The sequence below is a fragment of the Zonotrichia albicollis genome, chromosome 3 (assembly GCF_047830755.1).
Source record: "Zonotrichia albicollis isolate bZonAlb1 chromosome 3, bZonAlb1.hap1, whole genome shotgun sequence".
Classification (NCBI taxonomy): Eukaryota; Metazoa; Chordata; class Aves; order Passeriformes; family Passerellidae; genus Zonotrichia; species Zonotrichia albicollis.
In genome coordinates, this window is record NC_133821.1 from 41,227,090 (window position 1) to 41,248,210 (window position 21,121).

Here is a 21,121-nt window from a genome sequence, read left to right on the forward strand (position 1 = left end):
CTATAAAGAGATTTCTTTTTTCTCTTTTTCCAAATTGGTGTACATCTATATGCCAATACTGCTCTCTTTTACTGGAGATATTCTACCCCTACAAAGTACAGGTATATGACTGATACCCCATATTTTGAGCTTGCAGGCAACTATGCCTGTATGTCTTCATTTGAAAGACTGTCCACAACTCCTTGAAGTGTCCAGCTGACCAGAAAGTACCCCCTTTGCACTAAAACTTTTCTATTGTATTTGAAGTTTCAATTACTATCTCTCTGTAGCTGCTACTTAGGTTTTTCATGGTTTTACTGTTGGGAAATGTCATCTGCCATAACAACATCTAAAGAAAAATTCTTACATATTGTTTAGAAATTCTTAGACATGCTTGGGACTCAAAGCCAAAAGATCGACAATTAAAGAAACAAAGAAGAGACACCAAATGTTGCTGAGTAAGTGGTCCTGTCACTAGCAGTGTTGCAAGAAAAATGTGAAACAGTATTAGAAGCAAGCACATCCTTCTGTATCTACAACTTTAAGCTACATGTGCTGTCACTGTTTCATTCAGTAGAAGCTATGCAACATCCAGGTATCTCTTATATGGGAGGGGAAAAAAAGAAAAAAAATTTCCAATAAAGAGGTGGGATCTGGACAGGACCAGGCCCCAATGTCCTTTTACCCTTTATTAAGTGTAGTGATAAGTAAGGAATGTGCTGCTTTTGGGAAGCTGCTCAGTAGCACTGCTGCCAGAGGCATTGCCTTGGACTCCACTGTCACATATATATGCCACAGAGAAATGTTTTTAAACTCGGGCATTCAAAAAGACATGGTCACCCGGAGATATGCTTGATAGTAAGATGAAAATGCAAAATATTATAGACTGGATGCTAAAGGGGTGTAAAAGAATACCAAAACCATCAGCTTATGTTGCAATGTTTTTCCCCCACCTGTTCCATTGACGCCTCTACGAGTTTGCGTGCATGAACCTCTTGTCCTTGGCCCATTGAGATGGTCCTACATTCTATAACATATTTGACAATATAAGATTAATGAACCTACATTATTAATAAAAAGTAAGAATTGCAATTCAGTCCAACAACCAGTGATATAAATACAGCACAATTAAATAAATTTAATGCAAAAATATATAAATATGAAAGCATATGAAAGCCCTTCACCATCATATTATGCTAATAATATATAGCATTTTCTAAACATTGACATTGTATGCATTGTATAAATTTTCTAAACATTGACATTTTGTATAACAACATTGAAATACACATAGACAATATATTTACAGAAGTTAAAGACTGTGACTAATGTTGACTGTGAATGTGAATTTGTGCCAAATTTTAACAACACCAGAGCATTTGAAATACAAACAGAGATTTATTTCTAAGTGTACATAAACACAATGCAAAGATGTAAAACTGAATTTATGAACACACTAATGTGACTAATGTCAGGAATATACAGGATCTAATCTCAACTCAGTTTGTATCCACACTTTTTCAAAACTTCCATATAATGTAGAACTAAAGTCCAGAATATACAAATGTAGCTCTTGTAGCTATTTTTTGTTACAAAGCAATATTCAAAGCAGATTATTGATTTTTCAGTTACCTGTAGTTAAGAGTTAAAACAAGAAAATATTATTGTCACCGTAACAGAATTTTAAAAGAAGAATTAATTGCTTTGCAAGATAGGGATTTAAAAAGTTATCATCACTTGGAAAGATGATAACAATTTATTAAAAAAAGACTTGAATTACTGTCCAACTTCACACAGAATGGTTCTTAGCATAATGTCTTCTATTTAAAACATTATCTCTAAGATGGTATTTCAGGAACAAAGAGCAGTGCAATAGAACTCAAGAAATACTTCTCAGGAAAAAAGATCTCTGAAATTACTTACACTGCCCGTCTGTGTCTTAACATATGACAATGAATAATTACTTTCATACCCAAATGAAGCTTCCGAGACAAGGAATTAATCTGGTCAGTTGGGTCTGATCCCATAGACAAGAAACAGATGAGAGGTGTTCGCATGTCACTTTCTTCCCAAGTGCTTCTTAAATTCAAAATAACTGGCTCTGTATATTTCTCATGCAAGGAACTTGCAATATATTTCCTCGCCTGGGAAAGTGTTCGGTCTGGACACCAAGATCTAGAAAATAAAATACATACAAAGACATAAATTCACTGCCTCTTCCTCCAAGATCAGACTCAAATTAGAAATTTTATTTTTATCAATTAGAGGGATTTTTTAAAATCATGATATATATGTATACATACACACACATTCATATATATATATATGTATATATATATATATATATGTTTCTAGGTTTGTCTTTACAGACGTAATAACAGGCAGAGCAGATGGTTGCTTACAATTTCCAGTTGCTTACAATTTTGCCTTAACTATTTGCATTGGAATTTTCTCTTCTAGGCATCTTCATTAGTTTGGGACGTTCTTCATTTTAAACAGAACTTTTGTATTTGAGAACACAAAGATGAAAATGTTAAGATTTTTTTTTGCCCTTTAGTAAAACTCTGCTGATGATTCATTTGGTTGTTTAGCCTTTTAGGGTACACATTCAATTCTTCTGCACTGGATTGTATTTGTGCTGGTGATGAGTGTTTTTCCCATGCAAAAACAAACTACTTTTGGATAAAATATATTACTTTGACAATCTTCAGGTTTTGAAGATTATTTAAATGCTTCAGACTTGGATGGTCTCCTCCCTTTTAGGGTGTAGAGCATTAAACAATATGGTATTTCCATCAGATTCCAGCCTTTTTTATGGCACAGGTTGAATCTGCTCCAAAGACAAATCACAGTCTAGTAAATAATATTGTTGGGGTATTTCATTAGTATCTCTGATTTATTTGTTACAGCACTTGGGAAGTATAAAATGAATGGAATAAGATACGATCTCATGTATAAGGCAGCTGAATGCTTCTTTGGGGAAATCCATTTTATCCCAAGATCTTAGAGATCTTATATGATGCAAAAAAATGTAATTTATAGCACACCTTTCACACGGGATTTTGAATACTTATTTTGGATTTTCACCATCTCTCCATTTTTTTATTTTATATTTTGATACTTGTTTAAAGGTACTTAAAATAGTTAATTTTAAAAGAAATTTAATTTTGAAAAATTGAAAACTATATGGAATATTCTACATTTTCATGGGCTTCTCAAGGAAGGCTGCATTATGCAATCCAGTTTGCATTTCTCCTGATGTAAAAGCAAAGCTATAAAAAATATTTTCTATAAATGTCTTTAGATGGCAGAGAATAGCTCTGAAGTAATTGAATAAAAACATATTTCATGTGAGTGAATTGCTATTTAATGTCACCCAGAGATAACTGAAATTACACTGTTATGATAAGAGCATACTGATAGGTGAGATGTGTTGCAACTGTGTAATTTCCCAAAATTTCTGAAGATGCTCACCTGATGAGTAAAAGCTTGCGAAAGGTGTCAAGGGAATCACTGTATCCATTAGGGATAATTTCTTCCTCAGGCGCATCTTTATCAAACCAGTGTTTCCATTGCTTATCATGGTGAGCTATCTAAATTTATTGCATTAACACACAAATAAATATATTTCAGTTGCAGTAAAATCCCCTTGCAAATGTAGCTTTTAATAAGAGGCCATTATTATATTAGGACATATTACAAGTAACATTGCCTAGAGCATTTAAGACATATGCCATGAGAATTGCTATTAAAATACTACAAATAATATTAATTCAATTGCTGCAATCAGTGTTAAGATGCAGACTCTCAAGCCAGTCAGTTATTTATGCATTCCCTTCCCAAACACATGCATCTACTTCCAGAAAAATCAGTGATTAGCAGGAGGATTCCACACCACAAGAGGAACACACAGTGATTGATTAATTTATTCCTTTTGGTCACAAAATATGAAGATGACCAGAAAAATCTGTCCCAGTACAGTCTATCCAGCCAATGAATCACAAATTAAAAGTAGCAGATTCTAGCAAGTTTTTGGCTTGAGAAAGAAAAAACCTGACCACAAATATGATCACAATAAAGGCACCTCTTAGAACCCCTGACCTAATGGGACAAGGAATACTGGTGGGCAGAACATAGTGAAATTGCAACTGAGCCTTCAATGCAGTGACTGAGGAGGGTCAGCTACTGCAATATTCTCAGACCACTGGAAAAAGAACAAGGAATGTACTCACAAAGGTTTAAAACAAAAGATGTTTATGTTAAATTAGGCCTCTAGGATTTATTGTTTTTAGAGGGGAAAAACAAATTTAAACTAGCATGAGAAAAAGAAAAGCACAGGAGACCTCTTGAGAACGGGACATACCATTCTCAGTCCTTTTTTGGTCACTTTAAATAATTTTTTTTCATCTAAATAAATAATGATACAGTTGTATTTTATATGCTTAATCAAATATAACAGCACTTCTAATGGATAAAAAGAAGTATTAAAAAGATGTTTTCACAACATTTGGGTTTTTAACTGATATCCTAGTTGTAACCCTTCTAAATTCCATTTCTATCTATGACTGAAATAATTTTAATTGCCACTTTTTAACTTTGCAACTACCTGGCAAAAGTAAGACAGTGATAAAAAATTTATTTAAAAAGGAGAGCTTTTGTGGTAACATAGTCATAAAGTATTTCAGAGTCTAAAATTTTGTTTGCACACATTCTAGAAAAGCCCTGGTGAAAGGACTTTTATAGAAATGGGATTCTGGTGCCCTGACAACCCAGAGTGAACAACCTAACTAAAGCTTCTCCAGCTTTCTCCTAACTTAATATTCTGATACCTCAAGAAACCAAAAACTGGAAGAATTGCACTGGTATGTATCCAGGGTTTAGAAGCAGCCAGGACCACTTGCAGGTAACCATTTAGCTAAAATGTCTGCTACCCTCCAGGGCCACCACAAAATGGGCTTGGCCAATGCTGTAACAGCAAGGAGAACTTGCTGTCCTGGCTATCACCCTGATTAACACAGAGTACTTAGATACAAGAAATGCTTAGGGAATGGTTTAACTGCACTAAAAAAAGAAAAATAAATTAACCAAATTGAACATGTCACAAGCTTATGTGCATGTAAGTTCATGCATACCTACGTAAAACATGGCATTTGTAGCCATCTCATCATATAAAAATGTTACCCTTGGAACAGAAATCAGTATGTAAAAACAAGCAGCAAACTTGCAAAAATACACCAGAATCAAGACGGACAACATTGTAACTTAAAACCTTTCTGATACCTCTACCTTTTTATCCTATCTCTTTTATTGACTTACTTTTTCCTTTGCTCCTGTTCCTTCTCTCCTTTTTCTGTCTCAATTACTATGACACCAAATACCCTAAAGATAAATAAACATACCACCATTCCTGCTTCCTAATTGTCTCTATTCTGTTATTCTGTATTTTTGTGGAAACAAAACACAAATAAATTTTGTGGTGACAAAACCGGTTATTAACATTAAAAAGATAATTAGAAGATATCACCTGGTTCAAAATATTTTCAAATTGTGGAAGTTTGTTCAATTCCACTAGATTTAGCCATATCATATCAAGAATCCAGCGGCTTGGTTTGGGTGGGCAAGCCTGTAGATCCAAAGCTGCACCTCCTGTGGATAAAAGCACAGAATGAAATGTACTTTCTGATAAAATACGTGATATTCCAGGGGTCAAGATATAATTGACATTTCTTTTTAATTTATATATTTTGACCTAAGTAATTTTCTCCAGGATACCAACTGTACTCTTGTGTACTTAGCATTTATTTTATAGCAAAGGATAACTTAGCATTATTAATGGCCTTTTCACAGGGGAGGTTACTATTGGGTGCCCTCTAAGGCTTCCCTTTGCCGTGTTGAACAAGCCCAGTTCCCACAGAAATGTTGATAGAAACCATTTGGGCAAAGAAATAAGATTTTGAAATGGCATAGAAGTTAAAAAAGTTGAATTAGCTCTACACATAAAACAACTTTTAAAACTTACCTCTAATGAGAGTTTGGAACTCTCTGTTTTCCACATGTCCTCTCTCAATATCAATTTTTAAAGCCAGGAGGAGGGTGAAGAGGAATTTGTGGTTTTCATACAGGCCTCTAACAGAATATGAGTGAATTTCAAAAGTAAGATATTCAATAATATTTGAGATTCTTTTCTGAGGCACAGGAGACTTCTTAGACCTAAATCACGAAAACAAAGCACAAGGAAACCCCATGAAAAAGAGCAAATACATTGGAAAGGCAAACATCTGAATAGTAGGAAAAATCTGTGTCTTCCTACCTGGCTATAGATTGATCAAACAGCTTCAAGAACTGAGCCAGTGAAGTTTGATACATATTATTGACCATGCTCATTGCTGTAAGAAGGAAATAAAGGATGCTTCCCCGCGTGGCAACAGGTCGATATTCCTCCTGAGCCGTGTTAATCTTCACTTCAGTTTCTGCTGCCACAGACAGCTTGACAGCTATTTCAGCAGCTGTTTGCTTCGTTGTTTGCAGGACACCAATTAAAGATTCATCATCCACTAGTGAACCTGAAAAGTAAAATACTGGGTGTTTAGGATATGATTGTAATGATATTTTCACTTCAAATCTATATATAAAACAAAAGGCCAAATTACAGTAATTATTGATTTTAAAAAATGAAACTATTTACTGAATTACAGAAAGCTTTTAAAATAGAGACCAGACAGGATATGTAATCCTAAAAATTATTTTTACATCCAACATATTTGATCAAATTAATTCCAAATATGTTAAATGTATTTATACCAACAGTTTTGCAACACCTAGTAGAGAAGTCACCTATCTTATGCACACAATCTACATAGTCAAAAAATGATTTAAATTATTTTGAAGTCTATTCATTTTCACTCTCAAAGTAAAAAAGACTTATGGTCCTAAGGGAAATGATCATTCAACAATATGCATGAATCTCCAGCAGTTTCTCACAGATTTTCTGTTACCAGATTCTTTTTCCACCAGAGATAGTAAGGGGTCATGTTCAGGCTCATAATGTACTGCAGAAGAGTTTCAAAGCAATTTTAAACCAGGCCATTCCAATTTATATTTCCATTAAAGGATTAAAGGTTTGCCCATGGTCAGATACCTGATGTCATCTGAGGGGCAGAAAGTTCTCAAAAATATTGATGTATTTCAAAAAATTCGTTTAGGTGTTAAGCTCAGGTGTCCTGAGTTGCATACAGTGGCATGTTATAGCACCAAATCCCTCACAGTCCTTATACTCCTGCCATTGTACATTCTCTTACTAAATCTTAGATGGATAAACCAAAATCTGTAAGGAAAAGACCTAGTGTGAATTAGTTTTATCTGCCTAATCTGATTAATATTTTGATACATAACCTTTGGTTGCACTTAGTTTGTAAAGAAGATTGTCTTCCAGTTCCTTCATCTTCCTCTTATTAGAAGTTACATCTTCCATGAGTTTAATTCGTTCTGCCTCTAGTTCCTGTTATTATTGAAAAAAAGAAAATGGCATGACATTTTATGGGTTCCAACTTTTATGAGAGATACTTAAAATTCAGTTTCTGATTTTTCAAATGAATGATTTGTGATTGAAGATAGAGGTGAAGAGCTGGATCCAGTCATGGAATGTGCATTTTACTTTTCTTGGTATCTAAAAGATGTTTTTAATAACAATTTTTTTAAGCAGTGTTTATTCAGTATCTTGTGATTTATCTTGTCAATGTTAAATTCAGGTAATTAATTGTTTGTGTTGTACTAACAATCATATATATATTAAGAGCTTCCCAATTAATTTTTGATATTTGGAAATGTCTATACTGAATCTGAATATAATTTTAGAAAATAGCTAATATCATTTTTTTCCATTTGAACATTTCTTTTTTTCTACATAAACCAATTAAATGAAAAAAATCACTATGATTTATTTATAATGTTAACTTACCTGTTTTTCAGTGAGTATTACTCTTCTCAGTAACTGATTCTCAAGTCCTTTCATTGTAACAGTAAAATCAATAATTGATGTTTTTGCATTAATTTCAGGTGTGAAAGAAGGATTAGGTAGTTTTGTAGTAATGAACAGTCGAAATGTATTCATAACATCTACTTCCTTATCACCAACTTTCACCTGTGGGTCAAGTTAAAAGAGTATTAAACAGAGGAAAATGAGCTTTATTAAACTCAGTAATATTGAGCAGAAAAAAAATTACACTATTTGAAGTGCCAAAAAGAGGAAATTTATTTCACAATTTAGATTTGTCATGAAAATAAAAGTCAATGACCAAATGTATAAGTTACCATATGTTATAAAAGTAGCATTTCCCTCCAGTTAAATATAGGGATCACTTCCACTGTGGATTATGATTAACAGTTTCAGAACCATTTGATTTCTAAGCACACCTCAAATGAAGAGGTAGTAGAAACTGCTGACCTTTGTAGAAGTCATCATTATCTTATGTCCAAGGTAAAACGAATTATGTGATCCAACAATGGAACAGAAATTACTGGACATAAATTTTATCTTTATTAAGATTAAGCAGGTTTCAAAGAATATTTCCAAATGAAGTAAAAATTCATTCAAAGTGTTCAAAATAATTTTTTATAGACTTAAGATATTCTGAAACAGCAGTTTAACTCAACAGCTGCATGTGCACGAGGAAATCTGATCACTGTATATTGTAGTATGAATCTCGGAATTGCTGGTGTTGGAAAGGACCTGAAAGATCATCTGCCATGGGACAGTGGGGGGCAAATGAGGCTCCAACTTTTCAGTCTCCAAGATGTCTTCAAATACCTAGCTTATAAAGGAGTAGGGCCAAACCACTTCTTTAAGCATATTTGCACTGCTTGGAAATCAGTAGAAAGAATTTTAAGCATTCAATCCAATAAGTTTATAATTGGTTCCAGTTTGGAAACTTCAGTAATAACCCTGGCAGTTAAACTCATAGTTTAGACTTGCCAACTTACTACACAGCTGAGGCTCTGTCTGTTATATTTTATTAGTTCAGTTTGATTCTTTACAAGTCTCCACTGAATACAGAGTTTACCTAGGTGTTTATAACAATGATAAAATAACATTTGTCCCAAGGCTAGCTACCTTTTCAATTTCTTTTGTTTGATTACTAACCTTAAAAGCAGATCCAGATTTTATGAAATTTTTTTCTAATATATTATCAAGGACTGGATCCAATTCTTCCTCTATATCTTCAATCAGGAGCGATCGTCCCAGTGAAAGACTGTCTTCAAGGTGTTGTCGGAAATACTTGTCATTCAGAGTTGTTACCTCAAAAAGCAAATTATAAATTTGTTGTAAGGACAAAGCATTTCTTCACAGTCTTACATGAAAACCACAGACCTAACCATGGAAATTTTTTTCATTGTTTTTGTTAGTTGCATTTTAAAGCAGGTGCTATAAATGTTGACCATGTAGCAATTTATGCAGAAATACTTCTGTGTGTACGGTGAAAAGTACCATAAAAACGTGAATTAAAAGGTTGGCTGTAACTGAATCCTCAGGACTTCATTATGAGAGTAATAATGTACTAAATCAAACTGATCCAGCTTATGGCATATTAAAGATGTTATGTACATTTTAGAAATCAGAGACACCTAGCATTTAATTTTCTGTTCTGTGTCCTAGAAGGACTAGATTTTCTAATTTTAGCTTTGAAGTGCTGAGAAATTCCTTCTAGAAATCTGAACTCAGTCTAAAACACTGCTACAATATTATGAATTCAGATTGATATTTCATGAAATGGGATTCATACTATATGAAATTATTAAAAAGCATGCATAAAATAGTAAGCTACATAATTAACTAATTCTAAACCCTCCAAAATGTATTGATATTCAGGACATATGAGTTTTCTCAGCATTCAGGCTAAGGGTTTTAAAATGCAGCTTCTTTTTGCCATGTCACATCATTTGGGAAAAATAATTTGTGATGCAAATAGTGACACATGAACATCTTTGTATTATATTTCATGTGCAGGCATTTTAGCATATTGGCTTAACTTGTAAAAGAGCTACGAAGACTGCAGTAATGTTAGGATAGGCAAATTATTCATGGATTTCCTCAACTTCCTTTTTTAGTGACCACCTTATTATGAATATCCTCTCAGGTCCTAAATTATGGGCTGCAACACTTGAGCCACTTTGCCTATATTTTCAGAGCTGTAACTTATCCTGCATTTATCTGTAATCTTACTAACAGTCGCTCAATTTGCTCTCATTTAATAATTTCATATTATACTCTTTTCTTCTTAATTATCACCTCTTTGTCCTCTTTTGTGTTGGGACCATACCTACCCATCTTGAACAAAATACTTTTATACTTTTTTGCTAGAACTCATACAAGTTGGATAGTCTTTTACAAGCCCTTGAGTGGGATTTACAGCTGTTCTCAAGTTCCCTGCTGATGCATCTACATAATTGTCAGTCTCCATACATGTTAAACTTATCACAGATCACACTGACTCAAATGCAACTTCCTTCTAAAGTAATAATGTGTGAAGGAGTATAATAGAGCACACACCCTTCCTTTAAGACACTGTTTACCTGTAATTCATTATCCTGTTCTTTTTGTATCACCCATGCTTTTCCTTGAGTTTGTGGGTCTACTAAAAGTGGGTATCTTGATGCCTTAGTGACAATAATACCATTCTGAATTGAGAGATGATCTCCAGGCAATCCTTGAAGATTCCACTCACTAATCTAAAGAAAAAAGATTTAAAAAAAGAAAAAATAAAAGAGAGATGAAGAAAAAGGAGTGGTTTGAAATAAATTATCACAGGAATTTTTCTTCAATTAAAATTTTTCTGAGAAGTAACAGGGACATCAAAGGGAATGCATATCTGAACCTGCTGAAGAAGTATTAATGCAAGTATAAAAGTATTTCCAGAATTTTATTCTTATGGATTTTTTTAAACTGTATAGAATCACAAAAAGTATATTTTAGAGTCTAAGAATGTTAAAAGACAGCTTGACAGACAAATTAAGCATTGGGATAAATTAAGCAAAAACTAGTCTAAGAGATCTTTTGGGAATTAATGTTTCCTAAAGGAAACTTGAAGATTCTGGTACTTCCTACTCTTTGCCCATTTCTAATACATTTACATTGAATAAAAGGACTTTATGTAGTCTATTTTAAATGATGACCAAACCCACTGTTTTAGAAATGTCCTGCTTTTGGCCGAAATAAAGGTCAATTTTCTCTTAGTAGATGGTACGGTGCTGTGTTTTTCTGCTTTAGTGTGAGAGTAATGTTGGCACCCTGACGTTTTGGCTGTTGCTCAGTAGTGCTCACCCCAAGGCAAGGATTTTTCAGCGTCCTGTGCTCTGCCAGCAGGACAGCAGGTGCACAAAGAGCTGGGAGGGAGCATGGCCAGGGCAGCTGACCTGAACAGCCCAAGGGATATTCCATACCACAGAATGCCATCTCCACTATATAAACTGGGGGAGTTACTCAGAAGAGGCTTCATCATGGTTTAGGGATTGACTGGGTGTTGGTCAGCAGGGGGGTGAGAAATTCTACTGTGCATCACCTCTTTCTCTTGGGTTTTGTCACTATTACTACACCAAGATTTAGTGGAAATTGCCAGGAGCATTTGGAAACCACAGAACTACCCAGCACAGCAATATTTAGAATACTGGGGATTATAGTTCTTCTCTAAGCAGGCATAATGCTGGCTAGCAGTTGTAGAATATGCTAACAGAAATTCAAATTAAACCCTCCAAGCACCAAGAACTTACTGTTGGTGGGTCTACCAACATAGAAATCAGGTTTAAATCATCAGAAAAGGGGATTTTATGCTCTCTCAACTCTGTTTCCCATAAGTCTTTGAGCAAAAGGTTTCTGAAGTCTTGATTAAAAGGTCCACAGTATGAAAGAAAGCCTGTGCAGAGCAATATATCTCCCACAAGTCTAGAAAAGGAAGAAAAATCACCATTAAAAGGTGGTGCACAAATTCAATTTCTCATTACTTAGACAACCAGCTTTTGTAACATAAGAAGATTTAAAAAAAGTTGTTTCCAGAGCATTTTTGAGGCAAAACTTAAGAGTAATATTTTATGAAAACACCATCTCCACCCCTACAAAACAAAAAAGCCCTAATGACAGCTATTCTTTTTTTCATAAATGAGCTAAGAAAATGGTTTATTTCTTAAAAATATGTCTGAAATACAGTATTCATCAAGGATACAAACCTAGTTCTATTGAAACTCCCATCAGAAATGCGCACTTTGCCCATAGCAAATTTGTAGTAACATAAGTCTTCTACAGAAGCTGAGCTTATCTGAGGTTTTCACTTCCCCAGTGACATCAGAAGGATGTACAGTATTGGGGTGACTGCAGAAGCAGCTGTAATACAGATACATAACAGCCCTGGTAATAATTTTTTTGGAAGCTAATTCCAAAGTCAGAGGTATTGTTCTTAACTGAAATACTAGTACTCAGCACCCATGTATTCTTACTTATGGGAGGAAAATTCAAATTTCAGGGTAGTTCATTTGATTGCATTGCTATATTAAGATTTCCAGGAAGAAAATTAAGTACCACAATTAAAGCTACTAATTTGTTTACCAACACTTCAGTTTTTACAAGCATTTTCTTTTTTGTTTTTCTGTAATGGATTTGATACCTTTTAATTTGAGATTTAAATTCTTTGCTTTGCTGAGTCCACCTAACTTTCTCACCACTCAGTCCATCTATAAGTGCAGAGGCTGCTTGCATCTTTCTTTTGCATGTTTCTGCATCATCCTCTAAGTCCTAAAATTAAAAAAATGTCCTACTTAAGCATCAAATGCAAAATGGTGGAGTTATTTTATATAATTTTCATCCTCTTATATTTATTATAACTATTTTACTGATTTAATAAAATAAATATTTTATTAATATTTATCAACAAAATTAACATATTTGACGCTTCAGGGCATCTAATATGCTCCTCTTCACAGGAAGAAGATATAGGCTTGAATCTCTTACTATTACACCTGAATCTCAGCCATGTTATTCAAGGGGTCAGGTAAATGTGTGTTTGCAGCAAATTCTAATTACATAACAATATTGTACAAGAATTTTTGGTAAGACTAAAATACTTTTATCTCACCATTTTCTCCTTCATTGCTGCATCAAACTTTGCCTGCACTTTATCCAGTTCAGCTTGCTTTTCATCTAATTCTGCCTGAGCTTTATCTTTTTCTGCATTAGCTACTTTCAGGCGACCTTCTTGTTTTGCCAGGTTAGCCTGCAAAGGAGAAAAAAAAAATAGAAGTTCAATCATATATATGATTTCAAGATAATTCAATGAACTATTTAAGCCTACTTAGCTTGTAATCACAAGACAACAGTACATCAAAATAACTTTTATATAAACATAAAAACATTTAAGCTGAAAACTATATCACATATATACCAAAGATAAGATTTTTTTTGTTCAGTAACAATACAGCACCTGAAGTTCTACTATATATTGTCAATTTTATTCCTTTAAAAAAAATACATTTCAAGAAGGTGGTTAAGGAAGTAAGGTTCCTGATCTGTACAAATTGGTTAGACTAGAAGAACAATCACTCAGTATTCTTGCTTGACTATATGTATTTTCCTCTTCCATTAGTGAATTTTGTAGTGACCAGCAATCACAACAGGAGACTGGTCCTTTATCAGCTAACAATAGTGCTTTTACACACTAGGAAATGGTCCTAAAACAATGACTCTTCCAATTGTTCCTTAAATTATATTTATGGTGAACACAGGAAATGAAATTATTTTAAAAAATGTTAATCTGTATTACTGTTGCTTTTGTAAAGAACACTTCTACCAGTGACAAAATGTGAAAAAAAAATGGGATTGCCATGTGCTCACCGCTTTTACTATTTTTTTAATTGTGCTATATTTAAGGATAAAATAGTTTGTTAAGGATAAAATAGTTTGTGTAGAACAAAAAAATCACTGACTGAGTTTCATAAACTTGAAAAAGAACACTCACACACACTAAAGTAAAAATTTACCCTTAAAAATGTTTTCCTTATTTTGCTCCCTACTATTGCAACATAGCTCCTTTAACGTGAACTCTGAACCTCTTCAGAAAGCCAATATTTAGGCAAGATGTCAGTGCTCTACTGCTTCTAAGTTACCAGGAGAAAACAAAAATGCTAAAATAGCTGCAAATCCCTGTTTGCAGGACCCTCTGGAGAAGGAATGAAGATCCTGGTACAACATTTTAAAAACAATTATAAAGCAATTATAACATAATTAAAAGACTGAAAACACCTTTCCCTATACACAGTAAACCAGATCACATAAATTTAGTCTAGGCTAACTTTTTGTTCTGTTTTCTCTCTAGAATCAAGGAGAAAATAGTTTTGTTTCTGCTCCTACCCTCTTTAGCCACTGGTAAGCAAACACAAAGCAAGAGAGGATGTATTACCTTAAGAGGGAGGACTTCTCTGTTAACACCATAAAATACCACCATGGCTTTTGTCCAAGAGAGGAGTCCTGCCACGTTGCCACACACCTTTTTACCATTTTCCAGTGTATAGTCTTCCATTTCGAAGTAAGGCTGGACTAATTCTACTGTCTCATCATTGATTGTATCCCTAGCAAAGTTCCTTAAGTTGTTCAAGAACGGGCCACTCATAAGCTTTAAAAAACAACACACGAGTTATTTACATATTTGACATTCAAATTCTTGTTCACAGGTGTAAAAGCTGTTAAAAAGCATTCCTAAAATTCTTCTATAAAAAAGAGGTAATTCATATTGCTAATATTATATGTGTGCTACTCAGTTGTAACTCTTCCCACACACCTTCTGTTATTTTGAAGTTTTAACCAATTACACTCCAGTAACTAGATTCAGAAGTTACTGATGTACTTTCCATCTCCTATATTCCCGTGTTGCACTACAGAAGCATCATTTAATTTAAAAAATTGACCCAAAGAAAGACTCAGAAATATATTTGTAACTTAACTAAATGAAAAAAAAAAAAAAGCTTTGGCAGTTGTGATGTATTATCTAAATTCTGAAAAGTGATATAATTTGGTTTAATTTTTTCTAACAAACTTTTTGCATGCTAAAGGCAATTCATGGAATAACTGCTTATCTAATTTTATTATATCAGTGGAAAACAAAAGCTTTTGATGACTTTTTTAACTGCAAAAGTCCAAATAAAATGCAAGAGCACTATTTGTTACTGTTACCATCAGGCCATGTGCCAGGAAGGGTTAAAGAAACTCTAAAGCTTCTGCTGCAAAAGTCTCTAAGCAATTCACCTACTATTTCTACCGGTTAGACATAGTATACAGATACAGTTTATCTTAAAACAATATGTTTGCCTTTCAATAAAATTCTGTCATGTTTTGGGTAAATAGCATCAAATGTTCTCTGATAAGCTAATTGCTATTTCTGATGTTTAAGAAACACCGTTTGAGAACTCTACTTACTTTTAATGATTCTCCCCACGATGGCTTGCAGCAAGGCTTTTCTGGATCCATGGTAACTTGATCCACTCTCTTTTGAAATAGTAGCAGACAGCAGTCCATGATCCTCATAATGAGGTGTGGAGGCTTTGCAAGTTTTCTAACAGTAGCGATATCCTCTGGTCTGATGGTCTGTTTGAAGAAAGGTGCAATAGAATCCTGCATCAATACCATCATTCTACTTTCCCATTCAATATCTTAATTTTCATGTTCATTTGTAGTACTTTTCTCTGAGGTGCATTTGTATTGAGGATACACCAAAAAAGTGAGAAACCTGGTCTAATTAATAAGTTTCATAGTTTGGTGAAACTTTAGTAATTTTGTGACTATTTTTGGAAGTTGCATTTATCTCATTATCTAAATATCAGTGTAAGAGCAATCAATGCTCCTTTTTTTGCTTTTTCTACTCAATAACTTCTTTCACATAAATTCTTATAACACTGGAATGGAAGGCCATGATTGATTTCTGATTTCAGAGGTTTTTTACTGTTCAGAACAGAATAATGAAATTATGTAGCACAGTAATGCATCCAGATTCCAGAACCCTGCTTCTGATTGCCCTGAATCCCCTTTGTTTCCTGTTTTAGTCTTAAAATCAAAAGCATTGTGGTTTTTGGTGAAGGAAGAGATAGATTTTTATTTGTCTTAAAAGACAGGTGTAACTACTTAAGTTTGAATTTAAAACATTGTGTTAGCACAAGAAGTATCCCCTTGAATTCAGAATAACAGATATTCTAATGGCATCAGTAGCTTTTGGAAAGATCTCTACCTTCATAATGATCAAGTATTCAGATGGAAGGGAAGAAATACTATAAAACAGTCCCTATGTGTTTGAACTAAAATATGTGTGCCTTAAGTACTCTTGAGAGACATGGCCAGCAACAGCAGTTAATACCAAGAGACAGCTGTGTGCTGGCGGCTCTGCCCTCTCACAGGTGATGCAAATAATACTGTACTAATGAAAATGAAATTTATTCACTTTCAGAGCTTCTTCTGCTTCTTCTAGTGCTGGTTTAGCTGCCTCCAGTTTTTTCTCTGCTTCCTGCTTTTCTATATCAATTGCATCCACGATCCTTTGTGCTTTATCTTTCACCTCCTGGACTTCAAGTTTTATTTTAGTTGCGGCTTCAGCACTTTGTTTGACTTCTTCTAGAACCTGGAATTGGTAATAAACACATAAAATCTATAAATCAAAATGGTGGAACAAATGTTACCAGACACATGATAAAATAGGTATGTAACAGCTAATAAGTATATAAATCTAACCCCAACTATAGCTAACTATATATGGTATCATATAACTATTGAATAAAAATTAAATGTGAGAAGTTCAATTTCATCCCTTTCTGTCACATATTTCTCTCTTATGAGATTAAAGGCCTCAAAGAATGCAGGCGGTCCCTAAGTCATCACCAGCCAAAATTCACTCTCCAGTGCATATTAAATATGCCCCATCAGAGCATTACGGTATCTTTCAGAAAACAGAATGCCTATACTGATCCATCCCCTAGCATCCCTTTCCAGAGAGTCATTTTGGAAACCAGATTTCTACCAGATCACTGCTCTCATGAACACACAGGTACCTTGGTAATGTAAAAGACAAAATCTGAAACTGGACTGCAATGAACATTTTTCCAAGGAATTTTGAAGTAGAAAAGTCCCAATATCATGTTAACTTTTCTATGCTAGTAAGTGCACATAAATCCCAAATTTAATTATGTTAATTAGGACAAAAAAAAATATGGAAAAAATGAAATCTGATGCTTATCTGAGTGGGTAAAAAATGGGAGAAGGACAAGGAAAGCACTCAATCTCTGCTGCAGTTTAAAATCACCTCACTTTCAGAAGCTGTATATATATAAATCAAAACTATAGAGAGATTAAAACCTCATTTTAGATGAGGAAAATTCTTGCAAATTATGATAAAATTATGCAGTAGTATTTTACCGGCTGTATTTTCTAGTGTTATTTAACACTCACTTACTTTATCTGCCTTAGCAGAAGTCACAGCCAGCTCCTTCTCCTTAATAGCCAAGTCCTTAGAGAGCTGAGCAACAGATTCACTGGCTTCCATCAGCTTGGACAGACCTATTAAGTAAAAGATAAAAATCAGAAATACAGAAACCTTTTTTTTCCTAGTTAGATCACACAACGTAAGCCCAGATCTCTCATAGGTTGTACCTTGTGTTCTCATTCAATTTTATGTAAGGGAGAGAAAGTGGATGTAAGCAGTCATACTATGATTGTGTCTACTGTTCACTTTTCATAGATATAAGTAATTTTCCAAGGCAGAAAATCATTATAAATAAGATTAATTCTTCAAAAGAAAACAACAACAAAAACAACAAAAAAGGAACTATGTCACATATATATTGCATCATAATGTCATGAGACAATCAGAATTTCTGAACGATGCTTCATTGTGTCATTACATGAATAAATTACTTAAGGATCCATGGTTGATTTGTAATAGAGTCATTTCTAGAAAAAATTGGAAAGTAGAGTCAAAAGTGGACCTAAAGATCCCAGCATAATTATGATCTCCAGCTCCTGCATATTGAGTTTACCCTCTCTTGTCCCTGGTGACAGAGAAGGTGAAATAGAACCTATGTGCTGAGGGCCAGTCCCATCCTAGCTTTTCTGTGTGCTGTAGAAACCACTCAGGCCACCCACAGAGGCCACTCAGCCTTTTATAGAACCATGGAATCACAGAATGTGCTGAGATGGAAGGAATCTATCAGGATGATCTAGTCCAACTCCTGGCCCTGCACAGGACACCCCAAGAATCCCACCATCTGCCTGAGAGCATCCAGAAAGAGATGTGCTTGTTCCCTGTATAGTTATATGTTGTCTTTCCCATGCACTCATGGGTTCTTTTTTTCTCTTCTCTCTTGTTCATAGACTTAAGCACAGAAATTGTGGCCATTCCTGAGTTCCTCATTGCATGCTGAAGCCTCTCCAGCCTATTTCTTCCTCATCACTGAATCTTTAAATCCTACAAGTTTTCTGGAAGTAAATCCCTTTATTGCCTTCTCTCCCTAAGGATTTGAGTCAGCACACCCTTGCAGCTACACATTGGATGTGTGATATTTCTGTGATGGCTCTCCAATTTAATGCTACCCCATTTCAAACAGAAAAGAGTTCTCTCCCAGCATATCCCTTGTTCTGACACAGCTGCCTCTTGGTTAGGTTGCTGCCATTCTACATAACCACAGAATCACCTAGGTTGGAAGAAACCCTCAATATCATCTAGTTACACCACCAATCCAGCACCTTCAACCCAGAAGCCACAAAAGGGAAAATGGTACCCTTTGCTGCCTTACTTTTCCCTGCTAAAAGCCTAGAGTGTGGAGAAGGAAAGATGGAAAGAAAATAGGAATATGCAGATCAAAGAGAATTGAAGAATTCAATTATAAATGAGAAACCTTTATAGCTTATTGAGGTCCCCTGAATAATTTCAGCAAGAAATATTACAGAAGTACCAACTGTGCAAGTGAAAATAATTAGAATATTTTCTAACTGGCATTCATTAGACATGGTTTTCTATGCATCAAAGATATGCAGATGCTGCAGTAGAACATATCCATTCACATGTTCACTGGTACACAATCATTTTTTTTCAGCAGAACATGTAAGGAACTTGTAATAACACATCAGAGGCTATGAAAATCTACATATGAAATTTCATTGATAGTGCTTAAGCTGCTTATGCTACTACTTCTGAATTATTTTGGAAATAAAAAAACTGTAGAAAGAATACAAAAAAACAAACCTAAACCAACCCCAGTCTTTTGAATCGTCAAGGTTCTCAGACTTCATCCCCATCTCAAAGTAGAATGAGGATAAATTCGGATTTCAAGAACTGGCAACAGATCCATAGAGCAAAACTTACACAATTTGAAAATATTGAGGACCACTTACTCTTCTAGAGTTCACTCTAATTCAGTAAAGAATTTATGAATAAAATACCTATGCATTTTTATTCTAGACTTTTCTTCATGTAAAGGGTACCAGTTAATCATTGGTAAAATGACACATTCTTTACCATTGTATGAAAAATCTTATCATGTAGAATTCTTTATTCCTTTGAATTGGTATGCAATATCTTTTCTGATAAAGGCCAGGTTTCCCAAGGTGCTCAGTTGACTTTACAGATTTACAAAAGCATGTCTAGATGCAAACCGGAGAAAACTGAAAACACTAGAAAACTGGTGTTCTGAAATCATTAAATATTGATGCCAAAAATTAGGCCATTTCAAACAGATATCTAAAATGTCTGAAGAATATTTCAACCATACTTTTCTATATTTCAGAACCACAGCTATAAAATGACCCCAAGTAACAACTACTTATTCTACAGCAGAAATATAAAATAAATCACATGTGAAGCACACAGATTGCATGGTGAGAATTTCTATAGACCCCAGAAACAAGTTAATAACTGTTTACAATTACCTCTCTCTACACCAGTAAATCAGATGCTACCTCTGCCCATTTTCAGGCTCTACTTTCCATTAAAAATTCTGGTAGGCCAATATTAAAGTTCAATACAATGCTGAGCTGAGTGGTTAGGCTGGTAGCTTCTTTGAGGTATTTTTACAAGAGAATCATTATGAGGTTGTGATTGGGGGAGTGTCTGGTAAAGGTGCTCATATACTACCACTTCTGGACTGTGATTCCCTGTAGGTGATCGCTGAAAAAGAAGTCTAATGTTAAAAACACAGATCATTTGAGACCACACATGGAATGCATTTGCTTACCAGTTTGCATACGTTCAGCCTGCTCGTTAATACTATTTAACTTCTCAGTGTAAACCTCTTTGTAGCCATTGATGAAAGAGAGGTAAGATTTAGGTGTTACATAAGCTCGTCTTCGATACCTAAACAAAAGCGTATTGGCAACATCAACTTCACATATTTTTGATATATACAGCTATTTGATCACTTCCACAAAAAGAGAAAATTATATAACTCAAGTCTTTATTCATTCAAAATCAGATTTCTTCATGATGCAAACCCTTATACTTTTAGTTACATTTTTTTTTATCCACATAGACAATATTAAAGACTGTTGAATAGTGGGACTGAAGATGAAGAATTTTCAACACAACAGCAATTTTTTTTCATGGCCTGAGGACATAATGGTATAGCAAATTTATTTTTTATTAAATAAATACCTTTATTGATACATAGAACAGGAGTTCAAAAAACACTGTCAGTAGCAACATTTTTGAGATTAATTATTCCATTGGTAGAAAATATTACCTTTGGAAATAATTCTCACAGCTTTCTGATACTATGTCATGGAAGAGACCCATGGTTTCCACTACTTCTGTTTTAACTGGTGGAGGGCAGACCATATTAAACTCTGACAGAAAATAGCTGGACACAGCTACAAGAGCTTCCCTGGGCCATCGACTGAACCAATCCATGGTGCACCCTGATATCAGACCGGGAAATTTCAAAGAACGCGCACGGAACTTCTCACCAACCTGAAGAGAGAATCGCAGTTTGTTAGCAATAAGACTCTTAAGCAAAGGTCAGTGAAAGTGTTTAATTAGTACAAACAATTAAATAGTCTATTTTCTTCTTGATCAATTTCTGCTTAGAGCACCTTGCAATTTTTTTCTTCTCAAATAGAGTTTTGCAAAATTGC

At 34.4% G+C, this 21,121-nt stretch overlaps 1 protein-coding gene across 1 annotated transcript in view; it reads right to left on the reverse strand.

Annotated features, from left to right (window-relative positions):
- DNAH8 (dynein axonemal heavy chain 8) overlaps positions 1-21,121 on the reverse strand; it is a 114,255-nt gene that overhangs the window by 15,988 nt on the left and 77,146 nt on the right. The window contains exons 63-81 of the mRNA XM_074538596.1: positions 20,731-20,957; positions 20,227-20,345; positions 17,451-17,554; positions 16,446-16,622; positions 15,431-15,598; positions 14,418-14,630; positions 13,098-13,235; positions 12,630-12,757; positions 11,743-11,914; positions 10,549-10,704; positions 9,119-9,274; positions 7,937-8,119; positions 7,372-7,477; positions 6,290-6,542; positions 5,999-6,189; positions 5,504-5,625; positions 3,454-3,572; positions 1,952-2,154; positions 933-1,006 (exon numbers count right to left, since the gene is read on the reverse strand). Coding sequence (XP_074394697.1) covers positions 933-1,006; positions 1,952-2,154; positions 3,454-3,572; positions 5,504-5,625; positions 5,999-6,189; positions 6,290-6,542; positions 7,372-7,477; positions 7,937-8,119; positions 9,119-9,274; positions 10,549-10,704; positions 11,743-11,914; positions 12,630-12,757; positions 13,098-13,235; positions 14,418-14,630; positions 15,431-15,598; positions 16,446-16,622; positions 17,451-17,554; positions 20,227-20,345; positions 20,731-20,957 — 3,009 coding nt within the window. The remainder of the gene's footprint in view (positions 1-932; positions 1,007-1,951; positions 2,155-3,453; positions 3,573-5,503; positions 5,626-5,998; positions 6,190-6,289; positions 6,543-7,371; positions 7,478-7,936; positions 8,120-9,118; positions 9,275-10,548; positions 10,705-11,742; positions 11,915-12,629; positions 12,758-13,097; positions 13,236-14,417; positions 14,631-15,430; positions 15,599-16,445; positions 16,623-17,450; positions 17,555-20,226; positions 20,346-20,730; positions 20,958-21,121) is intronic.